This window comes from Maniola hyperantus, chromosome 24 (genome assembly GCF_902806685.2).
Source record: "Maniola hyperantus chromosome 24, iAphHyp1.2, whole genome shotgun sequence".
Lineage (NCBI taxonomy): Eukaryota > Metazoa > Arthropoda > Insecta > Lepidoptera > Nymphalidae > Maniola > Maniola hyperantus.
Genome location: NC_048559.1, coordinates 5,743,882 through 5,769,898, shown reverse-complemented (window position 1 = coordinate 5,769,898; position 26,017 = coordinate 5,743,882). Strand labels below are relative to the sequence as shown.

The following is a 26,017-nucleotide window of genomic DNA, read 5'->3' as shown; positions in this document are numbered from 1 at the left end:
ACTGAAGCCATTACGAGAACAAGCGACGCGTGCGCAGCTGTGGCAGGAGATGTCTTGTTATATTTCGGTTGACTCTATTTTTCGCCCATATCGGAATTATGGCCAGTCAAGTCAGGTTCCGCGAGCCCGTCCAACCGTGAATAGTCTGGAAAAACGCAAGTTTATAGTTACACATGTATAAATATAACGTCTTTCAACGATAGTGATTCAGTTTTGCGCGATCGCTTGGTACAAAATGGTGGATCGAGGAGGGGTGAGACAGTAGGCATAATTTAGTAGAAAGTGAAGTGAGGGCTGTTGTGTAAACAGTGACGCGTTGCTAATCAACCGGTGGATCCCTTATCGATCAACATGAAGTTCCAAACGAGGGTGAAATGTCAAACAATAGTGGTATTGTGCTACGCCGTTCTAACATCAGCTGATCAGGACCATGACAATAAGCTTACGAAACTTTGGTCGTTGTCAAGTGCTTCTAATAGTGACGGGTCTTCAGTAAATGTGACCAGTGATATCGTGATACCTTCGAGTTACAGTAACCCAGTTTCAGCCAGGACATCAAGGGTTACGAAGAATTTCACCCCTTACGCATTTCGACCGCGAGCGATACCGTTGAAGAGATCTGAGGAAACGCCACAAGAAAAGAATGTATATTACACACAAGATAACAAATACAAGACGGAGATACTTTTCCCTGGCAATTACTTCGCAATTCCCAAAGAGAAAAGTACGGAGAGAAAGGAACCCGCGTATAACCCTCTCAGAGGTGGATCCTTTGAACCTCAGGCGATACCGTTGATACGAAGCCAGGGACTGGAGAAGAGATCGCTGGATGTTAATATAGATCCTATAACAGAAGAGCCTGAAGAATTGCCAGAGCCACAATCTGCGTCTAGAAGATCATTGTCGTGTAAGTTACATCCCTATTTCACTTAAATTTCTTCTTAGTTCTAGTTCGCTCTCCTTCCTCCTCGATTTTGATTTCTAAACTATTTTCATCGTCTTCTTCATCTTACTTGATCTCTTAATTAATCATGTACCTAAATTTTCACTCACTATACTAACAATATTCATAATTGGCAAATTATAATAATTTTATGTCATGATTTTACTTGGAAATATTAATAATATGTTAATTGAGTTCATTTTCACACACTCAAAATATAAAATGTCGATATACATAATGTGCAGAATATAATATTTTTGAAAAATCCTGGAATACCGTTAGTCTATTGCATATTTTGTTTTTGTTACTTTGATAGGTAAACCATAATAGAAAAGCTATCAATTTAATCAAACCTGTAGATCAAGATAACAGAAAGTTGCTACAAGAGGTTTAATTTTGAAAATGCCCTAGTACCTCCCTATCATTACATTCCATTATAGCTACGCCGTCAAACGCTGTTCTCTGAACCAAAGAGGCCTTAGGCACAACGCACACTAACAGAGTGGAATCGAGCCGAAGAACAGTCTATTTTTAAACTTACATTTTATTTATTTCGGCATTTGGCGGCTATTCAAAGCGTGCGCTCTTTGAGTCTTCTCTGTATTTTATTTCTAATATATCAATTTTAACCATGTGTCAAAAAAAATATTATTAAAGATTTTTATTATTAAGAAAGTCGTAATTTCATTTCATTTGTTTTCATTAACATTTTTAACATTTACACGAATTCTTCGCACCCATAAGCCTTGTCAACTAATTTGACTGCCTTGATCCATAATTACAAATATCATCATCATCATCTTCATCATCAACAAGCCATCGTCAGCTCACTTCTAAGCACGGGTCTCCTATCAGAATGAGAAGGGTTTGGCCAGAGTCTACCACACTAGCCAAGTTTAAATTGGCAGACTGCACACAACTTTGAGTACATGGAAAACTCACAGGCATGCAGGTGTCCTCATGATGTTTTTCTTCTCCGCTAAAGCAAGTACCTACACACATAACTATTCTACAGCATTAGATGCAAAGGAGAACCAAAGTAACCGACATAACTCAACTTACGGAGCTGAAGTGGCAATGGTCAGGGCACTTAGTTTGAAAAACCGATAGATGTTGGACTCCCAAGGCGCTAGAATGGTTACCTCACACCGGAAAGCCCAGCGTTGGAACTTGGAAGACCCTCCACTAGGTGGACTGACGACATCAAACGAGTCGTAGGGATTCAGGCGACGCATCTATGTCGGATGTCTATCGGTTCATGATAATGATTATGATTACACGCTGCAGCTCGGTTTCACTCCACTCCGAAGTGCAGGTGTGCGTGCGCCTTAAGTTTCATCGATTCCAAGCTGTAATCTTTTCCGCTTGTGGACAGTAAAATGTAAATATCCATTATGACTGGTAACAGTATCGCGTGTACTTTTTGTGCGTCACGCAACAATGCAACGAACCTTACTATAATACCATTTATGAAATACTGTCAACTTCAGTTCCTCATTATAGTAAAACTAGTTTATTCCTGTCACTTCGCTTCCGTGGACTACACAAAGGGGAAAGCCAGGTGGCCATAGTAAATTTGGCCCTTAGGTGCCCACACATGAAACTATTATAGAATCAACAGTAAATAATACAGCAATTAAATGGTAAAATATGGATTTAAGGTGGTTTGATACATCCAGCCGCGAAAATTCAAATTTTAGTTAGTTTTTCGAAAATAGTAAACTAATCATACATCGAAGGCTTATGATAATGAGTTTTACGGGCATAACATTTATGCATGTACATGTTTTTCCATACAAACTTTGGTCAAAAATACTTCATATTTGTGCAAATCTGGGAAAATTCAGAAAATTATCTTTTAGGAACAACTAGGCTATCACGGCTCGCTATTTATAATTTTTTTTTTTTTTAATTTATTATTAACATACAAGAGAAAATTGCACATAATAGGTAGCACGCATTGTAAAAACCACAGAGGTTTGACCCTCAATGCGTACGTCATTAATAGTAATAATTTGTACGTTATTACAATAATGCATATGAATTGCGTGCTTTAAATGCACTGATAGTTAATCAGTCCTGTTGCAGGTGATTGAATTGTAGGTTGATAAACTTATTGTACTTGATTGGAATATTACAACTTAGTTTACACTCTATTAGTTTTTGTATCAGGACTGCTTTTCAATTTGTTTTCACTTTGGACACTTTTCGTCATAATTTTGCAATATAATTATTTTCATTTAGGTATATAATTTTTTTAAAGAATATTATCCAAGATTATCATGCTGACTAAGATTCCTTGTGCTAGGAGTAGGTACGACAATAGTGCAACGGGTGGGGTTTGAACCAACGACCTTTCGGTTTTCAGTCCGTTCCTTTAACCGTTGAGCTATCGAGGGTCTGCTTTAGTTAATTAGACTCTAACCGACCTGTCTCAGCTACGCTCGTGTAGAATTTTTTAAATTGATGACGGGGTGGAACTTTTCATTTTTCACCAAAAGCACAAATAAATACCAATCACACTCTTATTAGAAAGGCGAAAGTTTTTAGTATGTGTCTCTATCTGTGTATCTGGGTGTGTTTGTGTGTGTGTGTATGTGTGTGTTTGTGTGTGTATGTGTGTTTGTGTGTGTGTGTGTGTTTGTGTGTGTGTGTGTTACTTTTTCACGCAAACGCTACTGGATTTGACTGAAATTTGAAATGGAGACAGATTATGCCTTGGATTAACAGACAGACAAGGATCCACGTTTCTAGCCCCAGTAGTTTAGACTGTCAGCCAGTCAGTCAGGAAGTCTTAGGTATGTTTAAACTTAGTCCGCGCAGTTTTAGGCCTATAATAATGCCTTGAGAACTCTTTGGTTTCCCGAGATAAAAGTAACCTATGTCACTCTTCAGGTCTTTAACTATATCCATGCAAAAACAGCACGTTGACCTGTTGCTCCGTTGCGCAATTGAAGGGCAAACCAACAAACAAACAAACTTTCGCATTGATATAATACTAGCTGACTAGCTGATGCCCGAGACTTCATTTGCGTGGAATTAGGGTTTTAAAAATCCCGTGGGAACTCTTTGATTTCGAAGGATAAAAAGTAGCATATGTCACTCTCCAGGTCTTTGACTATACCCATGCAAAACATGACGTCAATCCGTTGCACCCTTGAGAAGTGATTAAACGACAAACCAACAAACCAACAAACCAAAAACCAACAAACCAACAAACAAACACACTTTTACATTTATAATATGGGTACTGATATGGGTACTGATTGGTGATTATGGATGTACCATGGATGTAATTAATTAAGTAATTAAATCAGAGTACGAATTATAAAACGAATATGCTCAATTAAAACGGCTGAAAATCTAATTAATTGATAATAATCAGAGTAGCACAATCCTTATATCAGAGCCATAAAAAAGAATGTCTGATATTATAAACGCACGCTACAAAAAACGCTACAATAATTAAGTTTAGAATGCGTTTTTCATCATTGTAAACTAGTATGCTCTTGTAATTATTATTACTAACGTTAATAATGTCGTAATTTAAACTTTTTTCAATGCACAAGATTTTAATTGTAATCATTATTCGCTACTAGTGAAACTATGAAGTATGCGTGAATTAATTGCGTGTACCTACGACATAAATAATATAGTTTGGGTAACACTACGATTACGTGATAGATTATACAAATTGTGTAGGTTATACCTACTTATACATAAATTATCACGAAATATTTTGTATAATTATTATTTTGTTTGTTCAGTCATATTGGATTACCTACATTAGTCCCTACCCACATTAGTATTGTTTGTTGGTTTATTGATTTGTCCTTCAATCACGTCGCAACTGAGCAAATGATCAGCGTAATTTACAGAAATATAGTTAAAGACCTGAGAGTGACATCAAATCTAAATCAGCCTGCACTGTCCCACGTCTGGGCAAAGGCCTACCTCCGATCCTTCCACTATGCCTTATTCCGTGCCTCTTCAGGCCACGTAACCGTAAACTCATCTGATTAATCACGCCAACGTCACCTCGGCCTACTACGCTGGCGTTGATGATTCTGAGGAGTCTAGAAAGAAGCAGTAGGTATTTGTCCATAAATATCTGACATACGGCACACATGACCTGCCCAGTCCCATTTGAGTAAAGCGGCTGCAAGGCCAACGTCGGCTACCCGCGTTTTGAAACTTATAAGTAGTTCTCCATAAAGTTCTCAAACTCCAACTTACGCATACTCAACCAATCTACAACAACAAACAACCAAACCGACAAAGTGAAACAGAAAAACTATATCATTGTTAAAAAGATTCTGTTAAATCTGATATTAAGTGGTTGAAAAATAATGTATTTAATTTTTCAAATTCCAGATATCTTAGGAGCCGAAGAAGACGAAGACAATGAGGATGACGAAGATGGTGAATACGAAACTGAAGAAGATTCTGGAAAAGGAGGAGTACTACATCCTCACAGGATCAAGCACAAACTGAAGAGAGCGAAGAAATACTCAAAGTACATGATGCCTTTACTTCTAGCGTACAAATTGAAATACTTTGCCCTAGTTCCAGTTATGATGGGTGGTCTAATATTGTTAGTGGGTGCGACAGGAATGGCTGGGTTTTTCTTTGCCTTGTTCGCAGCCGTTATGGGTCTGCAAAAGGGTGGGTATTAGATATAGATTAAAAGTCGACGTTTTCGCAGATGCCATCAGATTTAGATAGAGAAATGAGGAGCTTGCTAACAAAACGGTGTAATTGCATGAAATTCAACTTTACAGAAGGAGCAATAGAACTATTGAATAGAGCTATTGAAATTTTCCTGTAATCGTACCGTTTTGATCGAAATTACGAACTTTGATCTCAAATTGAGCACAGTTTTATGAAGTTTTGCTCGAAAATGAGTTCAAGTTTGTATTCAATTAACGTAATCATGAATTTTGGACTCAATTTCAGTACAGTTTTAGACCGTTTTCTCTTGGAAATGAGTTTAGATTTATAGTGGCTCAAAAAAGTCGGATTAAAGAAAAAATATTTTGATCAAAAGTGTGATTATACCATTATGTTCGCTAGTTCCTCAAATAATAATTTAACAAATTATCTGTTTTTCGTTTTAAATTGTGATTTGTACTGTCCTTTAAACTATTTTTATTTCATAGATTTTTGTTGTTGTTTTTACTAATTTCAGTATTGTTGATCCACCGATTATTTTTATTTTCATATACCACACTATTTTTTAGTTTATTGTTTGTAATTATTTCAGTCTTAAAACTTTTGTAAATAGGTTTCGATAAATAATAAATGATAGATATTATAATTTTAAGTTATTTATTAATAATTTATTATTAGATGATTTTTATAAAGCGAAATAGGCGATTCAAAAATCGATTGATTTATCTGTATAGTTACCAATAAACGATGTCCACGAATCGTTTTATTTTTAAACACCACAATTTAATTTAAATATATAGTTACTTTGATTGGTTGGTTGTTTTAAATCACAAATGTTTTTGATATAATATTTTATCTACTAAAGATCCTATGCTATTACTGTGTCTAAAAAGCCTTTTTCGACCATTTCGACTAAAGCAAGTAAAGTGAGATAAACATTTTTTTTTTAATAAAAATTGTGAGCAAACGAGCGGGCGGGTCACCTGATGATAATTGATTACCGCCACCCATGAACATTGGCAGCACCAGAGGAACATGGTTAATTAATGGGGCAAATGGTTATTGGTATTGGATTGTGTTTAGATAGTATAAATAACGCCAAGTTTTTGCTAGCCCCCTGTATATTAGCGCGGGGTTTACGCATCTTTTGACACCTTCGAGCGTGCTTCAAAAAATGGTAGCCCTAGTTACCAGGGTCGATTACTGATAACAGTAAATAATTTTGTATGGAAATAAAGTTTATCCTTGTTATAAAAACTGTAAGTAATCGGAAATAGCGTAATTCATCAGACTACGAATTATTGTTAGTTATTTATTGCATCAAAATCACGTAATCATGTGTGTTTAACTATGATTAAGCATGCCAATTACAAGAAACATGTGTAGAATGATTACTAACAAAATTTCGCTTCCCTATAAATTGCGAACAAAAAGTACCACTTTTTTACTCGGAAGTACAAGCAATTGAAGAATAATTAACTAAGCAAACGTAGGGAAGTCACAGGGAAGTTAATTACTCTATAATTTATAGCCAATTAGAATTATTGACTAGGCAAACAGCCGACCAATGGCCGTGAAAAGAACGTAACCACTAATACTCCACGCTCCAGTTCCCCGAACGATGACATTTTCCTATAATTTCCTTGATTTGTGAGAAAAGATCATTTTAATGATTAACTTTCATCATCATTATCATGATCAACCCCTTTATGAGCAGTTTGCTAGATTCCAAACGTACAGTTAAAAATACAAAAAAACTGGCCAAGTGCGAATCAGACTTGCGCACCGAGGGTTCCGTACTGCAGTCGTATTTATTCGTCATGTTGCACGATAAATCAAAAACTATTATTTATAAAAATTAATTAAAATATTCTGTTTTACAAGGCTATATTGGCGCCTGGTGAAAATCGGAACTATCGTTGCCGTCAAGTGTCCCCTTTGTTCTTGTTTGAATATTCTAAGCCTTTGTTCTCCAACAGCGCCCCCCTGTCAATGTCATTCAAGTGTAAAGAGAGGCTTGTCGCACTGTATTACTCGTGCGCAATAAGTTGAGAGGGCGGTGACGCCACAGACGCGTAGTTGTACTGTAGACAAAAATCGGAGCGCGTCGTCGTTGCGTGACGTAAGCAAGTACGAGACTAAGATGTTAAAAAAATGGCGTTGTCTACAGTACAACACGGGAGCTTGAGGGGAAGTTAGAGGGCAAGCGGGCGAAGGGTTGCATTCCAGGCGAGTCTCAACTTATCGCGCACGGGTAGTAAGTAAGTTGACATTGACCGCTATAAAGCAATTAAACAATAAACTTTCGCTTATGCGACAATTAGAGTTATAAGTACCTGGTTATGGTGAAAATATTACCAACAATTAAAACGCAATGCTCCATAGGGTTTGAACTCATTAAGTACTATAAAAGTAACAAGAAATGACAAATATCTCCATATCATTTTCAACATTGCTACACTTGCGTGCATTTCAGTCACAAAAATTGCAAAAAAAAATTAGAAAATTTCAATATTGCGATACAGAAATGATATCACCCGGAATCATATTTGATAACACAAATAATTATAGAATAGTTAAAACTGAAACAGTCATTGGATTTAATCAAAAAAGAAATAGTTTTATGAATATAAACTCTTCAGCACCATTTGAGTGGCTAATTACTCATGGAGACTTTGGAAGATCACTTAAAGGTAAAAAATACATATTTTCAGTAGACTTTAATAAATGATTTCACTTTGACTTTGTATATGAGCGTATACCAATCTTTTCTGAAACTAATGGTGTAAACTTGAATACAATTTGTGTAGCAATTTTTGATATTATCGCTTTTAAACAAGTCAACTTTATTAAACTTGATATTATGACCAAATTATTATATAATGATTATTAAATTGTGATATTATGAACATAATATTATGACCAAAATATTAATAATAGAATAATTTTAGGTTATTAAGTAATTCAGGAGAAATCACCCATTTGATCAAAATGGGATATACCATTAATTTATTTAACTATTGACAAAAAATAACATTGCAGAAATATCGACCGAAGAACCAAAACAGCGTACTTCCAATAGTAAAAAATCCCTTGGAAAAGGACACAAAAAGAAACACTCTAAATTAAAAAAGTGTCTTTACAAACTACTGAAAAAGAAGAAGAGAAAAAGCAAGCACGTACATACCATGATGAAGAAGTATTTAATTCCTCTTGTAATTGGATTGATAGCAGCCAAGAGTATATTGATACCAGTGGCTTTCAAGACACTAGCGATCATTTCAGTTAAAGGTATGCCTAATATACCTTCGCGTCATGATGAATTTATTTTAATGGTAGATAACGGGTACATACCACACGATTAATTTCAAGTTTTTATTTGCCGATATTTCAACCCGATTACACGGGTCGTAGTCAGTTTTTATTTGCCGATATTTCAACCCAATTGCCGTTTTTTTGTCGATATTAATTCAACCCGTTTGGTTGAAATATCGGCAAATAAAACTTTAAATTAATCGTGGTATGTACCCGTTATCTAAATAAAATTAAAATATGTCGTTAAACCACGAAATAAGCTTAAAATGACGAATTTAAGTTCACAATTCCACGGTGCAGTCTATGCTTCAACAGTGATTATAAAGTGGAATTTATCAAGTAACCAATATTATTAAAACCGGTGGAAATTATTCATCTGTTGCAAGACATCTTAATCAAATATTTATATATTTTTTTAATAATTGTACTATATATAATATATTTAACACCTAAGACAAATCACAGGAGTACTTAATCTTTCGCTTAAAACTTACCTCTTGCTAAGCATTCTCTTCTTTTTCAGCTCTTATATTCCTAAGTATACTCAAATTGATCAAATAAATCATTGTTTGATAAGAGGATTATTATCAAGCACGACGACGCCTGCATTGTCCCTTTAAGACAAAAGCAAAGTATAAAGATTACGAGAAGAATGAAGCTAATTGTGGTGATTTAAAGGACCTGGTGAACAAAATGGCGTAATTATGTGAAGTAAGAAGGAGTAAAAATTGAACAAAAGCTGTTGAAAATTTACTGTTATTATATCGTTTTGATCATTTTGCTTTAGACCATTTTGTTTGGAATTAATTTTAAGTTTGTGTTCATGTGATCGAAATCATGAACTTTGGACTCAATTTCGGTACAGTTTTAGATAGCTTAGCTTGAAAATGAATTCAGACTTGTACATATAATATGGCAACTGGTAAGCCAAAAGATTCCGAATAACAGAAAAAAGTATTTTGGTCAGAAGTGCAATCACGCCGATTTGTTTACCAGCTCCTTAAGTATGTTATAATGCAAATAAAATACAAAATATGACGACTTACTATTTAATGTACATGTTAAATAAATATAAGTATTTTATGCTTTATTTATTCACTGAAACCATTTCTCTCATGCCCCTGTTGAACACAAATCACAACCATACTGATGACAATGGTCACTTTGCAAAAACTACTGTATATTACATCGGTCTTGATAGAACTGGACGGAAAAGGGATTGTCAAGAGCCATAGTATTATCTACTATCGTGTTTTTCACTTTGTTCGACACGTTGGATATCCTGCCAACCACTTTGCGTACTTTGCTTACAAAGTACGCGCTTGGGGTACTGTAAATTTTGCCAATGACTTTATGTGCACCTTTAACAATACGCACTCTTAGGTTGTGTTTGCGTAAAAATGCTTTTATCTTCCTTCGTCTTAGATATATCTTCCTTTTTATTGGATGTGGTCTGCTAAATATAGACCGCTTACGCCTGAGTAAAATCTTTTTCTTACGTCTTCCCATAATATTGTTGAAAGTATCCAAGTGTTTATTTTACTTCAAAGTTACACGTATTATTGGCTATTTATTTAAAATGCTAAATTTATTAATTATTAATTGACTAAAGCTATTGGTTTCACAACCTTAACACTTTTCACCGTTCTGATCCTTGGAAATCCAAACCGGGTGATGAAAATTTCCCGCCAAAATTCATTTCCCAAAAACTACTGTATATTACATCGGTCTGCATAAAACTGGGCGGAAAAAGGATTGTCTAAAGCCATAGTATTCTCTGCAAACTTGTCTCTCACTTTGTCAGAAACTGTGTAGATTCCGGTAACTACTTTGCGTACACCCTTTACAATGTACATTCTTGGGTCGTGTTTGTGTAAAAACGCCTTAATCTTTCGGTTCCTTCGTTTCATCTTCCTCTTTATTGGATGGGGTCTGCTGAATACTGACCGCTTACGTTTGGGGAAAATCTTACTCTTGCTCTTGTGTTTGCCCATATTAATGAAATTTTTTAAAGGTGTAAGTTATTTTACCGTTGGCATTTTGTGAAGCGAATTCCTTAATTTGCGTAGATGGTGGAGTGAATAAATGTTTAAGTTTGACGATTTTTTCACATCATGATTTATTTATTTTTTGTTACTAAGTATTTGATGATATCAAAAATTGAATATGTCAAAATTTATGGCCACAACCACAGAACAGATGTTTAAAAAAAATCTATTAAAAAGTTTCATCATCATTCCAAGGAAATCCCTTCCATTATCCATAGCACTATCCGATATTATACTTATTATATTCATGCAGTCTTATGTAGTAGGTATTTTGTTATGTAATCTTTCATCAAGCAGCGCACGGTGTACAAGATAGTATATGCAAAAACGGAATATTTTAATTTGTTCTTTCCATTTCATCCATTCATACCAATCTATACTAACATCCATATCTATACCAGTATTACTACTTGGAAAGTGTGTATATCTGTCTCTCTGTTCCCTTTTCATGGCCCTCCATGATTATGACAATATTTGGTACAGTGACAACTTTACTCGTACATGCTGGAAACAGACGCATAGCTTACTTTTATCCTGAAAAATTAGAGAGTTCCCACGGGATTTTTAAAAACCTAAATCAACATCCATGTGGACGATATCGCGTTGCCCACACAATGTGGCTAATTCCGTTGTGCACATTCTCTAAACTAAACTAAAATGGCACGTCTAAATCTATTGCTATCCCTTTCATAGTGTTGCTTGCGGAAAAGGATATCACTATATTTAGACATGTTAATGTAGTTTAGTTTAGAGATTGTCTACAAGAGAATCGGCCCATTATCTGTATTGTACCTATAGTATGCGACAGGTCGAGATGCCGATCGGGGTATGAGGCGGGGGGACGCCCCGCTCAATCCGCACGTCACCCGAGCTCGCCTGCCCCAGGCTAGCGCGGGGGCTGTGCCCCGATTGCCATCTCAACCTGTCGCAGACTATAAATATATCTATGAAACCTTTTATCATTTTACTAGCTTATGTCCGCGACTTCGTCTACGTGGACTACACAAACCCCTTCTTTACCCCATTAGGGGTTGAATTTTCAAAAATCCTTTCTTAGCGGATGTCAAAGGCATATTAGCTAGGTAAGTGATGATGCAATCTAGATGGAAGCGAGCTAACCTGGAAGGGGTATGGCAGTTTTTATTAAACCCATGCCCCTTTGGTTTCTACACGGCATCGTACCGGAACTAAATCGCAATATTTGCATGCCAAATTTCAGCCCGATCCGTTCAGTAGTTTGAGCAGTGCGTTGATAGATCAGTCGTCAGTCAGTCAGCTTTTCTTTTTATATAAATACTCGTTAATACAAGAAGAATGGTTCTATCCCGTATTATTTTCTGGATCATGTTATGATTCTATGGAATAATAATTATCATGAAAATTTCTGTGGAATTTCGTAGAGCGTTGTCTCTGTCGTTGAGACCGACAAAACGTCACATAGATATGAGTGACAGAGACAACGCTCTACAAAGCCGAAATATCATTCTAAATTTCTTGCTGGCTACTGTACTTTTTTACCTATCTGTACTGTTTTATCTAAGGTTTCACATATACGGTGTCCAGTATAAATAGAAAGTAAGGCAGGTTCATTGTCACGACCTTGAACGTTGCTCATCGTCATAACGATAAGGCTCAGTTCACATTCATCATCATCATCATCATGATCAACCCTCTCTCAGTATGAGAAGGGTTTTCATACAAATAACTCCCCTGATGAATATAGATCTGAATATAATCTGTTATGGTCGCCTAATAAAAATAAATAATAAAAAATTCCAATATAGAAATACCTTCTCGTCCTCATATTAGGTATTACTCAGTGTAAACTTCGCTTAACATTATTGGAGAAAGTTTGTTCGTCCTTGGCCTATCTATGCAACTAAAGTTTGGTTTGGGAATATATCCGATGCTACTTTCTCTATATTATAATAAACTAGCTTATTCCCGCGACTTTGTCCACGTGGACTACACAAGTTTCAAGTCCCCCTTAGGGGTTGAATTTTCAAAAATCCTTAGCGGATGCGTACGTCATAATAGCTATATGTATGCCAAATTTCAGCTCGATTCGTCCTGTGGGTTGAGCTGTGCGTTGATAGATGAGTCAGTCAGTCAGTCAGTCAGCTTTTCCTTTTATATAGGTATATAGACTAGATGATGCCCGCGGCTTCAACCACGTGGATTTAGATTTTATAAAAATCCCGTGGGAAGCTTTTGGTTTTCCGGGAAAAAGTAGCCTATGTCACTTTCCAGGTCTTTGACTATACCCATGCAAAATATCACGTCAATCCGTCACGTAATTGAAGAATAAACCAACAAACCAATAAACTAATAAACCAATTAACAAACACTCTTTTTTTTTATTCAGATACAAGTTAGCCCTTGACTGCAATCTCACCTGATAGTAAGTGGTGGTAAGTTATGATGCAGTCTAAGATGATAGCGGGCTAACCTGGAAGGGGTATGCAGTTTTTATTAAACCCATACCCCTTTGGTTTCTATACGGCATCGTACCGGAACGCTAAATCGCTTGGCGGCACGGCTTTGCCGGTAGGGTGGTAACTAGCCACGGCCGAAGCCTCCCACCAGACCAGACCAGAAATTTAGAAATTATAAAATTCCAAACCCCTGCCAGGAATCGAACCCGTGACCTCCCACTATTCACCACCACCAGGGAGGTTGTCAATACACTTTCGCATTTGTAATAGTTACTATCTGCATGCCAAATTTCAGCCCGAACCGTCCAATAGTTTGAAGCGTGCCTTGATAGATCAGTCAGTCAGTTCCTTTTATATATTTGAAGAAGATAACAACATAGAAATATATTTCATCATTATCATCAAGCCAGAACCAGCTTACTGCTAGCGCGTTTTTCTTTTCGGAATGAGACGGGTTTAGCCATAGTCCACCACGCTGGTCAAGTGTGGAGTGACACACTTCACACATCTTTGAGAATATTACCACCTAGTGGGGGGCCTTCCAACGCTGCGTCTTCCAGTGCGACGTCGCCATTCCAGCACCGTGGGAACCCAACATCTATCGGTTTTTCGAACTATGTGCCCTGCCCATTGCCACTTCAGCTTCGCAACCCGTTGAGCTATGTCGGTACTCTAGTTCTCCTACGGATCTCCTCATTTCTGATTTGATCACGTACAGAAACTCCAAGCATAGCTCTCTCTATCGCCCGCTGAGTAACTCTGAGGTTTCTTATGAAACCCATAGTTAGCGACTATGTCTCGGATTCATATGTCATCACTAGCAACACGCACTGTTCAAAGACTTTGGTCTTCAAGCACTGAGTAATTTTGGACAAGAAGACATGTCGAAGCTTCCTGGACGCTGCCCAACCGAGTGGGATTCGGCGGCTGACCATTATATTATTTCATAACGATACAAAACAGAAACTTCAAAAATTTTGTTCAAGCATGTGGTATGTAATAGCGTGAAATATTATGAAAGAAATACTGATTCTGTTTTGCATTGACAATTGAAGGAGCACGCAAAGTTCAGTGTGCACTTAACGCATACTGAATATGTATATCAGTAAGGTTCAAAATATAAAATTTCAAACGCAATATAAGATTGTTAGAGCTGCAGTTGTCACGCCTTGCATTGTATGATGCTCGTACGCATCTCATGTATGAATGAACGTTTAACCTTCATACTGCGACTGGACAATTTTGATATTTGAAATCATTTAAGGATATAATTTTTTGCACATCCTACTAAAGACGGCATATTATTTTAACCTACAGTAAAATGTGCCTTAATGGAAAATTATTATTAAGACTATATTTACAATTTACTAATAACGATACTTAATTATTTCATTACGAATGACTATACTAAGTACTAACTACACGACAGACACAGATGGAACGACATCACACGAGTCGCAGGGAGCCGCTGTATTCAGGCGGCGCAAAACCGCAGCGTGTGGACTGTGGAAGTTCCTATAAGAGACCCATGTCCAGCAGTGGTGTCTGTCTGATGTCTATCGGTTTATAATGATGACGATGATGATGATACTAACAGTTATAAATCAGATATAAACAGTCAGTTTTTAAAGACAGAATAATCAAGTCTTTAAAAAATCTGATACTTACTTAATTGAGTATTTTAAATGCAATTCAATTAGTAAAGTTATTGATAATGGATAAAAAATTGTTTAAAAATTTGTATTTAGTCATCACAAAAATAATTTTCTTGCATCATAAGAAATGCAAGTTCTACTGAAACAAAATACCTCTATTTTAATTGCACTCTATTTTGAGAATACGAAAATTTAATTTCCTTAGACAAACATTTTATAACTTCTGCTGATCTGATTAAATGAAATAAAATTTATTGTCTCATTTCTGTTTATTTTATTTCACTAGAGCTACCAACAGAATTATCTATATTTACATTTTACAACCACAATTTATACCAACACATTTACAATAAATAAATCTCGGGTACAAAATACCTAATGGTAACTCTATTTATATCATTATAACCACCCAAATACATAAATCCATTATATCATCTCCAACCCTCAAGACGATTTATAGCACTCATCTTCAAACGTTACAAAATACCACCCATATAAAAGCGTTCTATCCCGAACGCATCTTACTTGATCCCAAACCACCGATCTGAAAGGACCTAATTTTCTAATTTTAAATTTCGAACTAGTTTTTTTTTTTCGAAAATGAAAGTGTTTTGTGTGTTCCTGGTTATCGCGGTGGTAGTTTGCACGGTTGGCGCTGGACCTGTCGATGATAACAAAATCGAGATCTTTTCCGGGGTTGCTATTGAAAAGTGAGTTTTTTTCCTTTCTTACCTAAAAATCATTTAATTACTCTCAGACGTACGTAGTAATAGATAATTGTGAATATTATTATGATCAGTTAAAATATTTCAAAGGTGATTGTATTAATTAGTTATTATCAAATAATAGTTTTATCAATATCAAAATAAGCTAAAGACTTACGTAATTATTGCTGTTTTATCTAGTTGTATACGTTACTTAAAATTATTTGATTAATATCTACTTAGTCCTATTTATCTACTAAGCTAATTATTATAATTTCGCTTTAGATTTAGATATTTTTCAGTTCAAACATAACCAACTCTAATTATAATTTACTTAATTAATTGTAAGCTACTATTTAAGTGATAAAAAACATGTTGATTATATAACGACCAATATTAGTAATCAATCTATCCCCAATTTGTCGATAAGTAACTTAGCGACTTAGTTGTTCATTATTGCCAAAATATACCTACCGCACAATTTTTAGCAAATAACAACGTTGCTAATAACCTATCGATAAAATATTACAGATAGGATTGATTTTACCAATTTCGACCGTTAGATGGTAGGTTATCTATCAGTCAGTCACAGCAATTGCCGTGGCAGAACCACGGCAGAACTGACAACATAACCTATCATCTTAAGGTAGACTTCCATGAGTCTAGGTCAAAGCAACTGACACGCGGGACGGACGCGCCGCGGTTGGCACGACTATACCAAACACGGCAAAGCGCGTCAAAGGTTCCCATAGTGCTTATAACGTGCCCTATGTGCGTTATTTGCCACCAATGACATACCGATTTTGGTTCCCTACTAGCTTATGTTCACGACTTCGTCCGCGTAGACTACACGAATTTCAAACGCCTAATTCACCCCTTAGGGGTTGAATTTTCAAAAACCCTTTCTTAGCAGATGCCTATGTCGTAATAGTTGTAATCTGCATGCTAAATTTCATTCCGATCTGTCCAGTAGTTTGAGCTGTGCGTTGAAAGATCAGTCAGTCAGTCGATCACCTTCTCCCTTAATATATTTAGATTAGTTCGTTTCGATGAACAGGATATATATAGTGCATCCATTTTAAGAAAAGACTCGCCACATCCAAGACTCGCCATATTTGCTCTATGTGTCAACTGTCGTGTCAAAGATAAACGTTTGGAATGACAGTTGACACATAGAGCATATGGCGAGTTCTTTCTCAAAATTTATGCAATATAGAAATTGATGCGTCGGCTGCACCGCGTCCGTCGCGTTGCATGGAAGGCTACCTTAATAAACACCTACGGGATATGTAAAACAAATTGACTTTCATGCTCTGACACACAACAGAGAAAACTACAAAACAATGGTTCCGTCACAGTGGATTGCTCTAAAGGGTGACAGTTGTAGAGCATTCCTACAAACATGCTTTTGTGCTGTGAAATTCCTTCAACATAACATTATCTACCTAATTAAATAAAAGGAAAAGGCGACTGATTGACTGATCTATCAACGCACAGCGCAAACTACTGGACGGATCGGGCTGAAATTTGACATGCAGATAGCTATTATGACGTAGATATCTGCTAAGAAAGGATTTTTGTAAATTCAACCCCTAAGCCCCTGAGGTTATCCTCTTATAATAGGGGTTTGTTGGTCACGAGGATAAAATATCAATTGTTCTGATTACTTAGCTGCAATTATTACCTATTGATTTTAAGGGAAAAATTCATGGTTTTTTTTGCAAAATACTTAAATAAATAATTTTTATAGAGATCCGTCAGGGGAAGAAAAACTAAAAGTCAACTTTGAACCTGGCGAACTGAAAGAAGCTGCAAGGACGTTTGAAGAAGGTAACTAAGCTATTTTTATATCAGCTACTAGCTGAGACCTAGCCCTTAAAGTTTGATCAACTATAATCAGCCCACTTCAGAGCACAAGTCTCCTATCAGAATTAGAAGGGTTTAGGCCATAGTCCACCACTGGCCTAGTGCAGATTGGCAGACTTCACACACCTTGAGAACATACAATACAATCTTATGAGTACTGAGTAGGTGTATAACACCCTAGGGCATCCTGCCTCGTTACGGTGGTTTAGATGATTGTAATTTTAATATTTGATAGTTATAAGCTTAAATAATAAACTGCATAATTAAAAATTATAAAATTCATTATAAAATTAAAAATAGTTTTTCGGTTAGTTGAAAAAAAATTAGGTAGATGTATAAATTTTCTTGAAGTTTAGGTAAAAAAACACTACCATAAAAATTTTAAATGTAAACACTAAACAGTCACAAAACAGTAAGTACAAATGATGCATTGCGAATGCATTTCGAATTTTTAATCCTTACACTAATGTGCGGTAGCCACGCGAGATGAATTAAACGTAGAATGAAAGCGCATAAAGTTCGATGTCCTCTTATAAACATTGCATCATACATGACACTGTTATCACTAAGTGTTACGTAGCGCGCTATGGGCCAAGGCTACCCACGTGTCTCGAGTTCTTAGTTCTTTCTTTGCCCTGAAAATTCCTCATCAACTCCTGAAAGGCTGACAGTTCCTTTGGTGCTGCAAATGTTTATGGGCAGCGGTAATCTCTTAACATCAGTTGAAACGCCTGCTCGTTTGCTCGCTATTTTTTTTTAAAGCTACTGAGCACGGGTCTCCTTCTCACAATGAGAAGGGTTTGGCCGTAGTCTAGTTGCCAAGTGCGGATCACGGCACACATCTGTAAGAACATTATGGACAACTCTCAGGTAGGCAGATTTCCTCCGGATGCGATGTTTTCCATCACCGTTAAAGTAAATGATGTTAAATTTCTCAAAACGTAAACAACTCCGAAAAGTTAGAGTTGCGTGTTCGGGATCGAAACCCCCGACTAGAAGACGACTAGACTATCATCACTAGGTACTTGTGCAATGATAATGATGAGAATACATCCATACTAATATTGTAAATGCGAAAGTGTGTCTGTCTGTCTGTCTGCTAGCTTTTCACGGGCCGACAGTTTAACCGATTTTCATGAAATTTGGTACAGAGTTATTTTACATCCCGGGGAAGGACACAGACTACTTTTTATCATTGAAAATTAAAGATTTCCCACGGGATTTTTATAAAACCTAAATCCACGCGGATGAAGTCGTGGGCATCATCTAGTTGATTATATTTCGAATTTTCAATACCCTAACACGCCGTAGCCTCGCGAGATGCATCGAACGTAGAAAGAAAGCGCATAAAGTTCGATGTCCTCTTACAAACGTTGCATCATATGACGCTACGTAGCGCGCAATAGGTCAAGGCTGTCCAATACCCACGTGTCTCGAGTTATTAAGTAGTTATTCTTTTAGTAGGTACCTACTCTTTGCCTTGAAAATTAACTATGGTGCAGTTATGATTTTATTTTATCTTTTACTAGCTGATGCCCGCGTCTTCGTCCGCGTGGAATTAGGTTTTGTAAAAATCCCGTGGGAACTCTATGATTTTCCGGGATAAAAAGTAGCCTATGTCACTCTTTCTTCTATCTTATCTATACACATGCAAAAAATCACGTCAATCCGTTGCACCGTTGCGTTGAAGGACAAACCAACAAACTAACAAATAAACACACTTTCGCATTTATAATAAGGGTAGGTGCTTTCATTTTACTCGATCTTGACATCCATCAGGTTACATCTAAATATATGAGAGGAAAAGCTGACTGAATGACTGACTGATGGACTGACTGATCTATCAACGCACATCTCGAACTACTGGTCGTAGGCATCCGCTAAGAAAGCATTTTTGAAAATTCTACCCCTAAGGTTCATAGTTCGTACAATCGATAGACGTTGGGGTCCCAAGGTGCTGGAATGGCGACCTCGCACCGGAAGACGCAGCGTTGGAAAACCCCCCACTAGATGGACGGACGACATCAGACGAGTCGCAGGGAGCCGCTGGATCCAAGCGGCGCAAGACCGTGGCGTGTGGAAGTCCCTACAAGAGACCTATGTCCAGCAGTGGACGTCTATTGGTTGATGATGATGATGACGATGAAGGTTCATTGAACTAAAATGATACAATTACAACTGTCATTAGCCCATTCCGTGAGATAAGTTAGACAAAACGAAACAATGCAACTAATGAGATAATTAATTAGAACCGTTTCACAGGTTGCGTGGTGGAAAAGAAACTAAGTACTAATAATTATTCTAAATATGATATCTTTGATGACTGCACAATGTTCGATTAATTCATACACGAATACAATTGTATATTACTTGGAAATTGTAGTTACTTACCTCGTTTTAGAAAGCAGACTTGCTAAATTGGAATAACTGAAAACACGACATTTATGTCAACTATTTTTTAAGACTGATTCGTAGGCATGAAAATAAATCTACCCGCGTTTGGTAGTAGGTACGGTAAGAGTTATCTACGAGTATACATCTAAATCTATATATATAAAAGGAAAAGCTGACTGACTGACTGATCTATCAACGCACAGCCCAAACTAGTGGACGGATCGGGCTGAAATTTGGTATGCAGATAGCTGTTACCGGCGTAGGCTTCCGCTGAGAATGTATTTTGGAAAATTCAACTCCTAAGGGGGTGAAATAGGGGTTTGAAATCTGTGTAGTCCATGCGGCCGAAGTCACGAGCATAAGCTAGTGAATTCATAAAATGTAGAGAAAATCCTTCTCAATCTGGTTACCTGGTAGAGATCGCTTCAAAGCAATAAGGCCGCTAGTTGTAGGCACTTCTGTCTTGTGGTACTTTTACGACTTTTTTTAAAAAACACACACCAACACACACAGACACACATACACACACACATACATATGTTGTGAATCACCTACTAGGTATTTTTACTAGTTAATTGACTTTTATATTTTCATATTATCATATTATTGTAAAGCTTGTTTAAATTATCAAACGTACTGTTATAAATTTATATTTAATATCTATTTAAGTAATCTGTAAAAAATTGTAATCCTATTTGGCCTTATTTTCAGTCTGTTATTATGTAAAATTATATTGTATATATCGCTGTTGATTGCAAAAAACAAATAAAATAAAAATAACATAAAATAAAATAAATGGTGTACAATAAAGAATATATCATTCATGTTCTAGTTTAGTGTGATGTGTGTCTGGGGGAGTTTGAACACTGCCACCCCCTCTGGTTACTGTTATGACCGGGCTCTTGTTTTAGGTCTCAGTGTCCATACCACAGTCAACACTACCATTAGAGTACCTACTTACGTTGAAAAAATATATATATTTTTTATTGATCACGTAAATTTCAATAATACATTTAAAAATAAACAGTTCGCCATCCTCTAGAAACTGTTAAAGTTTATGTGAGGATGGCGAGTTCGCGTTATACAAATTTAATAAAATCTAGGTAAAAAACTGTTATAAAAATTAAAAGCTGTTAATTAGTGCATATTTTGTACATATAAAATATCGTTACATGAAACACTTCCTAGACCTAGACTAGGCATCCAAAGAGGCACCTAGATCCAGGAAGTGTCTCTTACAATTTCTTATAAAAATCGCTCTTTTACTGTAGGTATTTTGCAGAGTTAAAGGTAAGTTATTCATTATATTTGCTAAGATATACTAGGTCGTTTTGTCAATTTTCAGCACGAGGTAAAATCAAGAAGTACGCACCACTCCTCGCTGGTATAGGAGTGAAGGTGGTAGCAGTGGTTGGTCTGCTATTCGGTGCTCTTACTCTCCTGGTGACCAAGGCTCTGGTGGTGGCCAAGCTCGCATTCCTCGCGGCTACCGCTCTGGGAGTGCACAAGTACTTCAGTGGAGAAGGCTTCAACAGCCTAAGCAAGGTATGACAAGACTCGTCATGTCGTTTTGCGTCTATTGCTGAACATAGGTCTTTCCGCGAGTGACACTACCTCCTACTCTCTCTGCCTTCCTCATCTAGCATCTGACCGTCATCTTCTAGAAGTCACCTACGTTGTGTTTGCTGGCAAGTACAGTCTCTTCTTTATTTTAATAGTATACTGAGTGTACCGTTAGTCTACTGGCCAGCTTATTCAAGCTTCAACAGTAATAGCAAGGTACGACCTTCTCCTATCGTTTTGAATATGACTACAGTGCTAGACATAGGTATTTCCGAGAACTGGCTAATACCTCCTACTCTCTCTGACTTTTAGACGACCTCCCTGGCGCAGTGGTGAGCGCTGTGGTCTTATTAGTGGGAAGTCCCAGGTTAGATTCCTGGCAGGGGTTAGAAATTTTATAATTTCTAAATTTCTGGTCTGGTCTGGTGGGAGGCTTCGGCCGTGGCTAGTTACCACCCTACCGGCAAAGCCGTGCCGCCAAGCGATTTAGCGTTCCGGTACGATGCCGTGTAGAAACCAAAGGGGTGTGGGTTTAATAAAAACTGCCATACCCCTTCCAGGTTAGCCCGCTATCATCTTAGACTACATCATCACTTACTATCAGGTGAGATTGCAGTCAAGGGCTAACTTGTATCTGAATAAAAAATAGAAAAAAACTCTCTCTGCTTTCTTCATCTAGCATCTGACCGTCATCTTCTAGAACTTAAACGACGTTGCGTTTTCCGGTAAGTACAAGGTCTCTTCTATATTATAAGAGTATACTGACTGTCTCGTTGGTCTAATGGCTAGCATATTCAACTGCTGATTATGAGGTCCCGGGTTCGGGTCCTGGTAAAATCACGAAGTTTTTTGTTTCTTATTCCATTACAAGTTAGCCCCTGAATGCGATCTCACATGGCGGTAAGTGATGATGCAGTCTAAGAAGGAGGCGGGCTGACTTGAAAGGGGTGTGGCAGTTTTTATTACACCGGTTTTTACACGGCATCGTAATGGAACCACAGATTATATGGAACGCTTAATCATTTGGCGACACGGCTTTGCTGGCAGGGCAGCAATTAGCAAAGACGAGACCAGAGACAATTTAGAAATTATAAATTCCCAAATTGCCCCTGCCAACTATTATAAATATTCCGTGCCCCTGCCGGGAATCGAACCCAAGACCTCCTATTTATTCATATACCACAGCGCTGCGCCAGGGAGGTCGCGGAAACACACGTGGACAAAGTAGCGAACATCATCTAGTGTAATATCGAATGTGCTTTTTCACCAGAACTCCGTATTCCCAACGGCACCCCAGCAGTGGACGTCCCCGTCCGTGCAAGCAGCTTCCTACCCCTACGCAAGGTCTGTGAACGCACAGGATGCAAACGATCTAGCCTACAAAGCACAAATACCTTCGTAAATGCTAGTGTTAGTGTTTAGTTTAGGTAAATAACGTGTAGATGAATTGAACCGACTTCAAAATATGGATGACGCCTACTAGTCGAATCAGCAACTTTTTATCAAACGTCAAAACGCTCGCTTGGTATGGGAGCTTGTATGAAATATCTACATAGATGTGACGTCAAAAGCATTTGATGTAATTTGACGTACCTACTTTTTTAGTTTAATCAATAATAATTTAAAATGGTTAGCAAACTTAAAACTAGCAGCGAAAATGGATTTTACGAATTTTAGAAGACGCTCTATGGTACCTAATACAAAATAGATAAGTAGTCAAATTTTGAAGTCGGTTTTATTTTAACAATTTTAATCGAGGTTAGTGCAGAATTATAAGGTTTTTTTGGAATTAGAAGTTTAGATGTAGGCCATAATAAAGTTACGATAACTGTCGATTTTGAAACGAGCAATGCTTGATAATGTGAACTTTTATTTTACAAGCATAGTGAAGCGAAAAAATACAAAAAAAATAATTTGGTTGGTGTGAAAATAGCACAAGAATTTCCAGTGATCTTTGATACTAGATATTTTTAATATATTCGTAGCTAATATATCAAAAATATCTATAATTTAGATTTAATATAATATTATTTATAAAATGATATTAATTGCATTTTAAGCTTTAATTAATTCTTTTTAGTTATGTAAAAAGAAAGCTGAATTTTATGGTGCAAATATTAATATTTAAAAATCACATTTTCCTTAACTAATACATCTAATATTGTTTTAATACTCATTCTGTTGCTTTTGTATATAAATTAATAATATTTTACTAACGTCAAAAAGTGCTTTAATGACAAAATATATATTTTGTTCTTATCTTTAAGAAAATATAATATTATGAAGACATTTTGGAAATAACAGGGTATAAATAAGGAAAAATGAGTAACAACTTTATGTTTCTTAAAGAGTTTTATAATATTTTTTTAGAGAAATTTCACTTTTTTTAGAGGATTTATAATTAATTATTCTTGTTGATAAGTTCCTTTGATCATTAATATTTTGGGTAGGTGTTAATTAGGTTTTTCAAAACGATTTCGTTTGTAATTTTTACGACTTCAAAAAAAAGGAGGAGGTTTTAGATATAATTTTTTTAGTAATATTATTATGTGAATGATGGTGCATGCATTTTTGAAGATTTTTTTTAGCTTTATGTATATTCTAAGATTCATTTCACTTTTTATTCTTAACACTTACGGGTTTATTCGTGTCATTTTATTTACCAAACTGAAATTGTGAAGTTATTTATTAAATTAATAAAAAAGACTGTATTTCTAGTATAAGAGTAACAGTAAAGAAATCAAAGCGAAAAAATGTGTTTTTTATTTTACAAAATCCATAGCAATCTGATATTATTCAAAAAACATTGTCTTCCAAAACGGAAAAGTTCTATTTTTTAGTTCAATCAAAGATTGTGTGCAAGCAAAGTCAAAGTTTTTTTCTCAAGCATGTGGCAGGGTCTCACGCACATGCCATGTTTTTTTACTAAGAACTTCATTGTTTATATTTTGTTCTTAAGAAGAGCATGATAGTTTAATAGAAATAATACGTAATTTTTTAAATCATCACAAAATTGGCAATCAGAAACAAGGCAGGGCTACAAGCTATTCGAAATTATGTTCCATTCGTATTCAAAGTTATCAGTAACGCCATCTATTGGCAACTTTTCTTAAACCTAGTTTCAATAAGTAGTTATTACAAGGTATGGAAAATGGGCTATTAGTCGGCAGTATAATAAATCTACAAAAATATGAATTATCAACTGCTCTATTAACATCATTTCATTATTTTAACACCTTAATGCCTAATGTAGGTAGGTATTTAATTTAACCAGTTTATTGGAAAACTCCAAGATTGTAAAACAGTTATTTAAGGGCGTCATACTTAGTTATTCATAATATAATTTTATATTATAGGGGGGGGGGGACATAACATAGGTACCTACCCTATAATACCTATTATACTAGATTGACAGTAAAACAATATAAATATAAATATATTCATGCATTTCAGTAAGGTATCTGTGATGAAAAAGTTAAAGGTGTAATTAAGTAAAGTATGAAAATAGTAATATTTTCATTTATTTTCACAATGTTACTACAACTTTATAATATAGATAGGGACTAAAATTTAGGTAATTGTATTCTCAACCATTCTTATTTGTTATTAAAGTACTTAGTTAAACATTACGTGCTTTCGCATAACAAAAATGAATAATAATATTGGAGTTGTTGTGGGCTCTTCTCAGATCTGGGCGCGTTTGGAACCCGCGTGGCTTTAGTTTTAAGTTTACGTATTAATTATCACCACGACATCATTGTATTGCAAATTCAGCAAGTGACAAACAGAAAGTGTATACAATAATACCCAATCTGAATTTGGTTTTGAGTTTATCATAATAATTATTAATAACGATAGAATAATTTAAAAAATAGGGAAGTAAATAATAGAAGTAATATTATGAATATCAAATATCGATATAAATTAAAATATTTTCTGAAAAACATGTCATGATCGTTCTGTAACAATTTAGAAACTAAGCACTATTGACGCACAAACACACTTTTATACTGGTTTTCAATGTATGTATTTCGTAGTAAAAAGGAGCGGCACGCCATCTTCACTCACACACTCTCACTTCGTATGGATACGATCGTGTATGTATACGCCTTTCACTTACCCACACTAGTAGGAAATACGTTAGCACAAAGAAACTGTAGAGCTTCCTTATCATGCATTACTTTTTCATTAAAGTTCGTTAGCAATACACATTCAAGATTTTAATAAGAACTAAAACAAGTACCTACACATTGTTTGTGTAAATGCGCCATATAGAAAAAAAATATGATAAGTAATAAAATACCAATTATTATCTTGATCATATAATAATTCGCAATTTTTGTATTATTCAAACATTCAATGTATTACTCATAACTTTCAAATGATATTATCTTATATTCAAAAATAGTAGTAATCATTTATA

At 36.0% G+C, this 26,017-nt stretch overlaps 2 protein-coding genes across 2 annotated transcripts; both read left to right on the top strand.

Annotated features, from left to right (window-relative positions):
• Positions 1 to 243: 243 nt before the first annotated feature.
• Positions 244 to 5,746, top strand: LOC117993520 (uncharacterized). Its single transcript, XM_034981321.2, has 2 exons — positions 244 to 907; positions 5,318 to 5,746. Exons 1-2 carry the CDS (start codon positions 352 to 354, stop codon positions 5,617 to 5,619), a joined length of 858 nt encoding a protein of 285 aa, XP_034837212.1. The 5' UTR covers positions 244 to 351; the 3' UTR covers positions 5,620 to 5,746.
• Positions 5,747 to 15,624: 9,878 nt separating this feature from the next.
• LOC117993416 (uncharacterized) lies at positions 15,625 to 23,901 on the top strand. The gene is made up of 4 exons (XM_034981210.2): positions 15,625 to 15,777; positions 17,522 to 17,601; positions 21,377 to 21,576; positions 22,865 to 23,901. Exons 1-4 carry the CDS (start codon positions 15,668 to 15,670, stop codon positions 22,994 to 22,996), a joined length of 522 nt encoding a protein of 173 aa, XP_034837101.1. The 5' UTR covers positions 15,625 to 15,667; the 3' UTR covers positions 22,997 to 23,901.
• Positions 23,902 to 26,017: the final 2,116 nt, after the last annotated feature.

Coding starts and splice junctions, on each gene's coding strand:
- LOC117993416 (XM_034981210.2), top strand. CDS start 15,668: ATGAAAGTGTTTTGTGTGTTCCTGGTTATCGCGGTGGTAGTTTGCACG. Junction 17,602..21,376: donor TGCAAGGACGTTTGAAGAAG/GTAACTAAGCTA, acceptor GTCAATTTTCAG/CACGAGGTAAAATCAAGAAG. Junction 21,577..22,864: donor GCTTCAACAGCCTAAGCAAG/GTATGACAAGAC, acceptor CTTTTTCACCAG/AACTCCGTATTCCCAACGGC.
- LOC117993520 (XM_034981321.2), top strand. CDS start 352: ATGAAGTTCCAAACGAGGGTGAAATGTCAAACAATAGTGGTATTGTGC. Junction 908..5,317: donor GTCTAGAAGATCATTGTCGT/GTAAGTTACATC, acceptor TTCAAATTCCAG/ATATCTTAGGAGCCGAAGAA.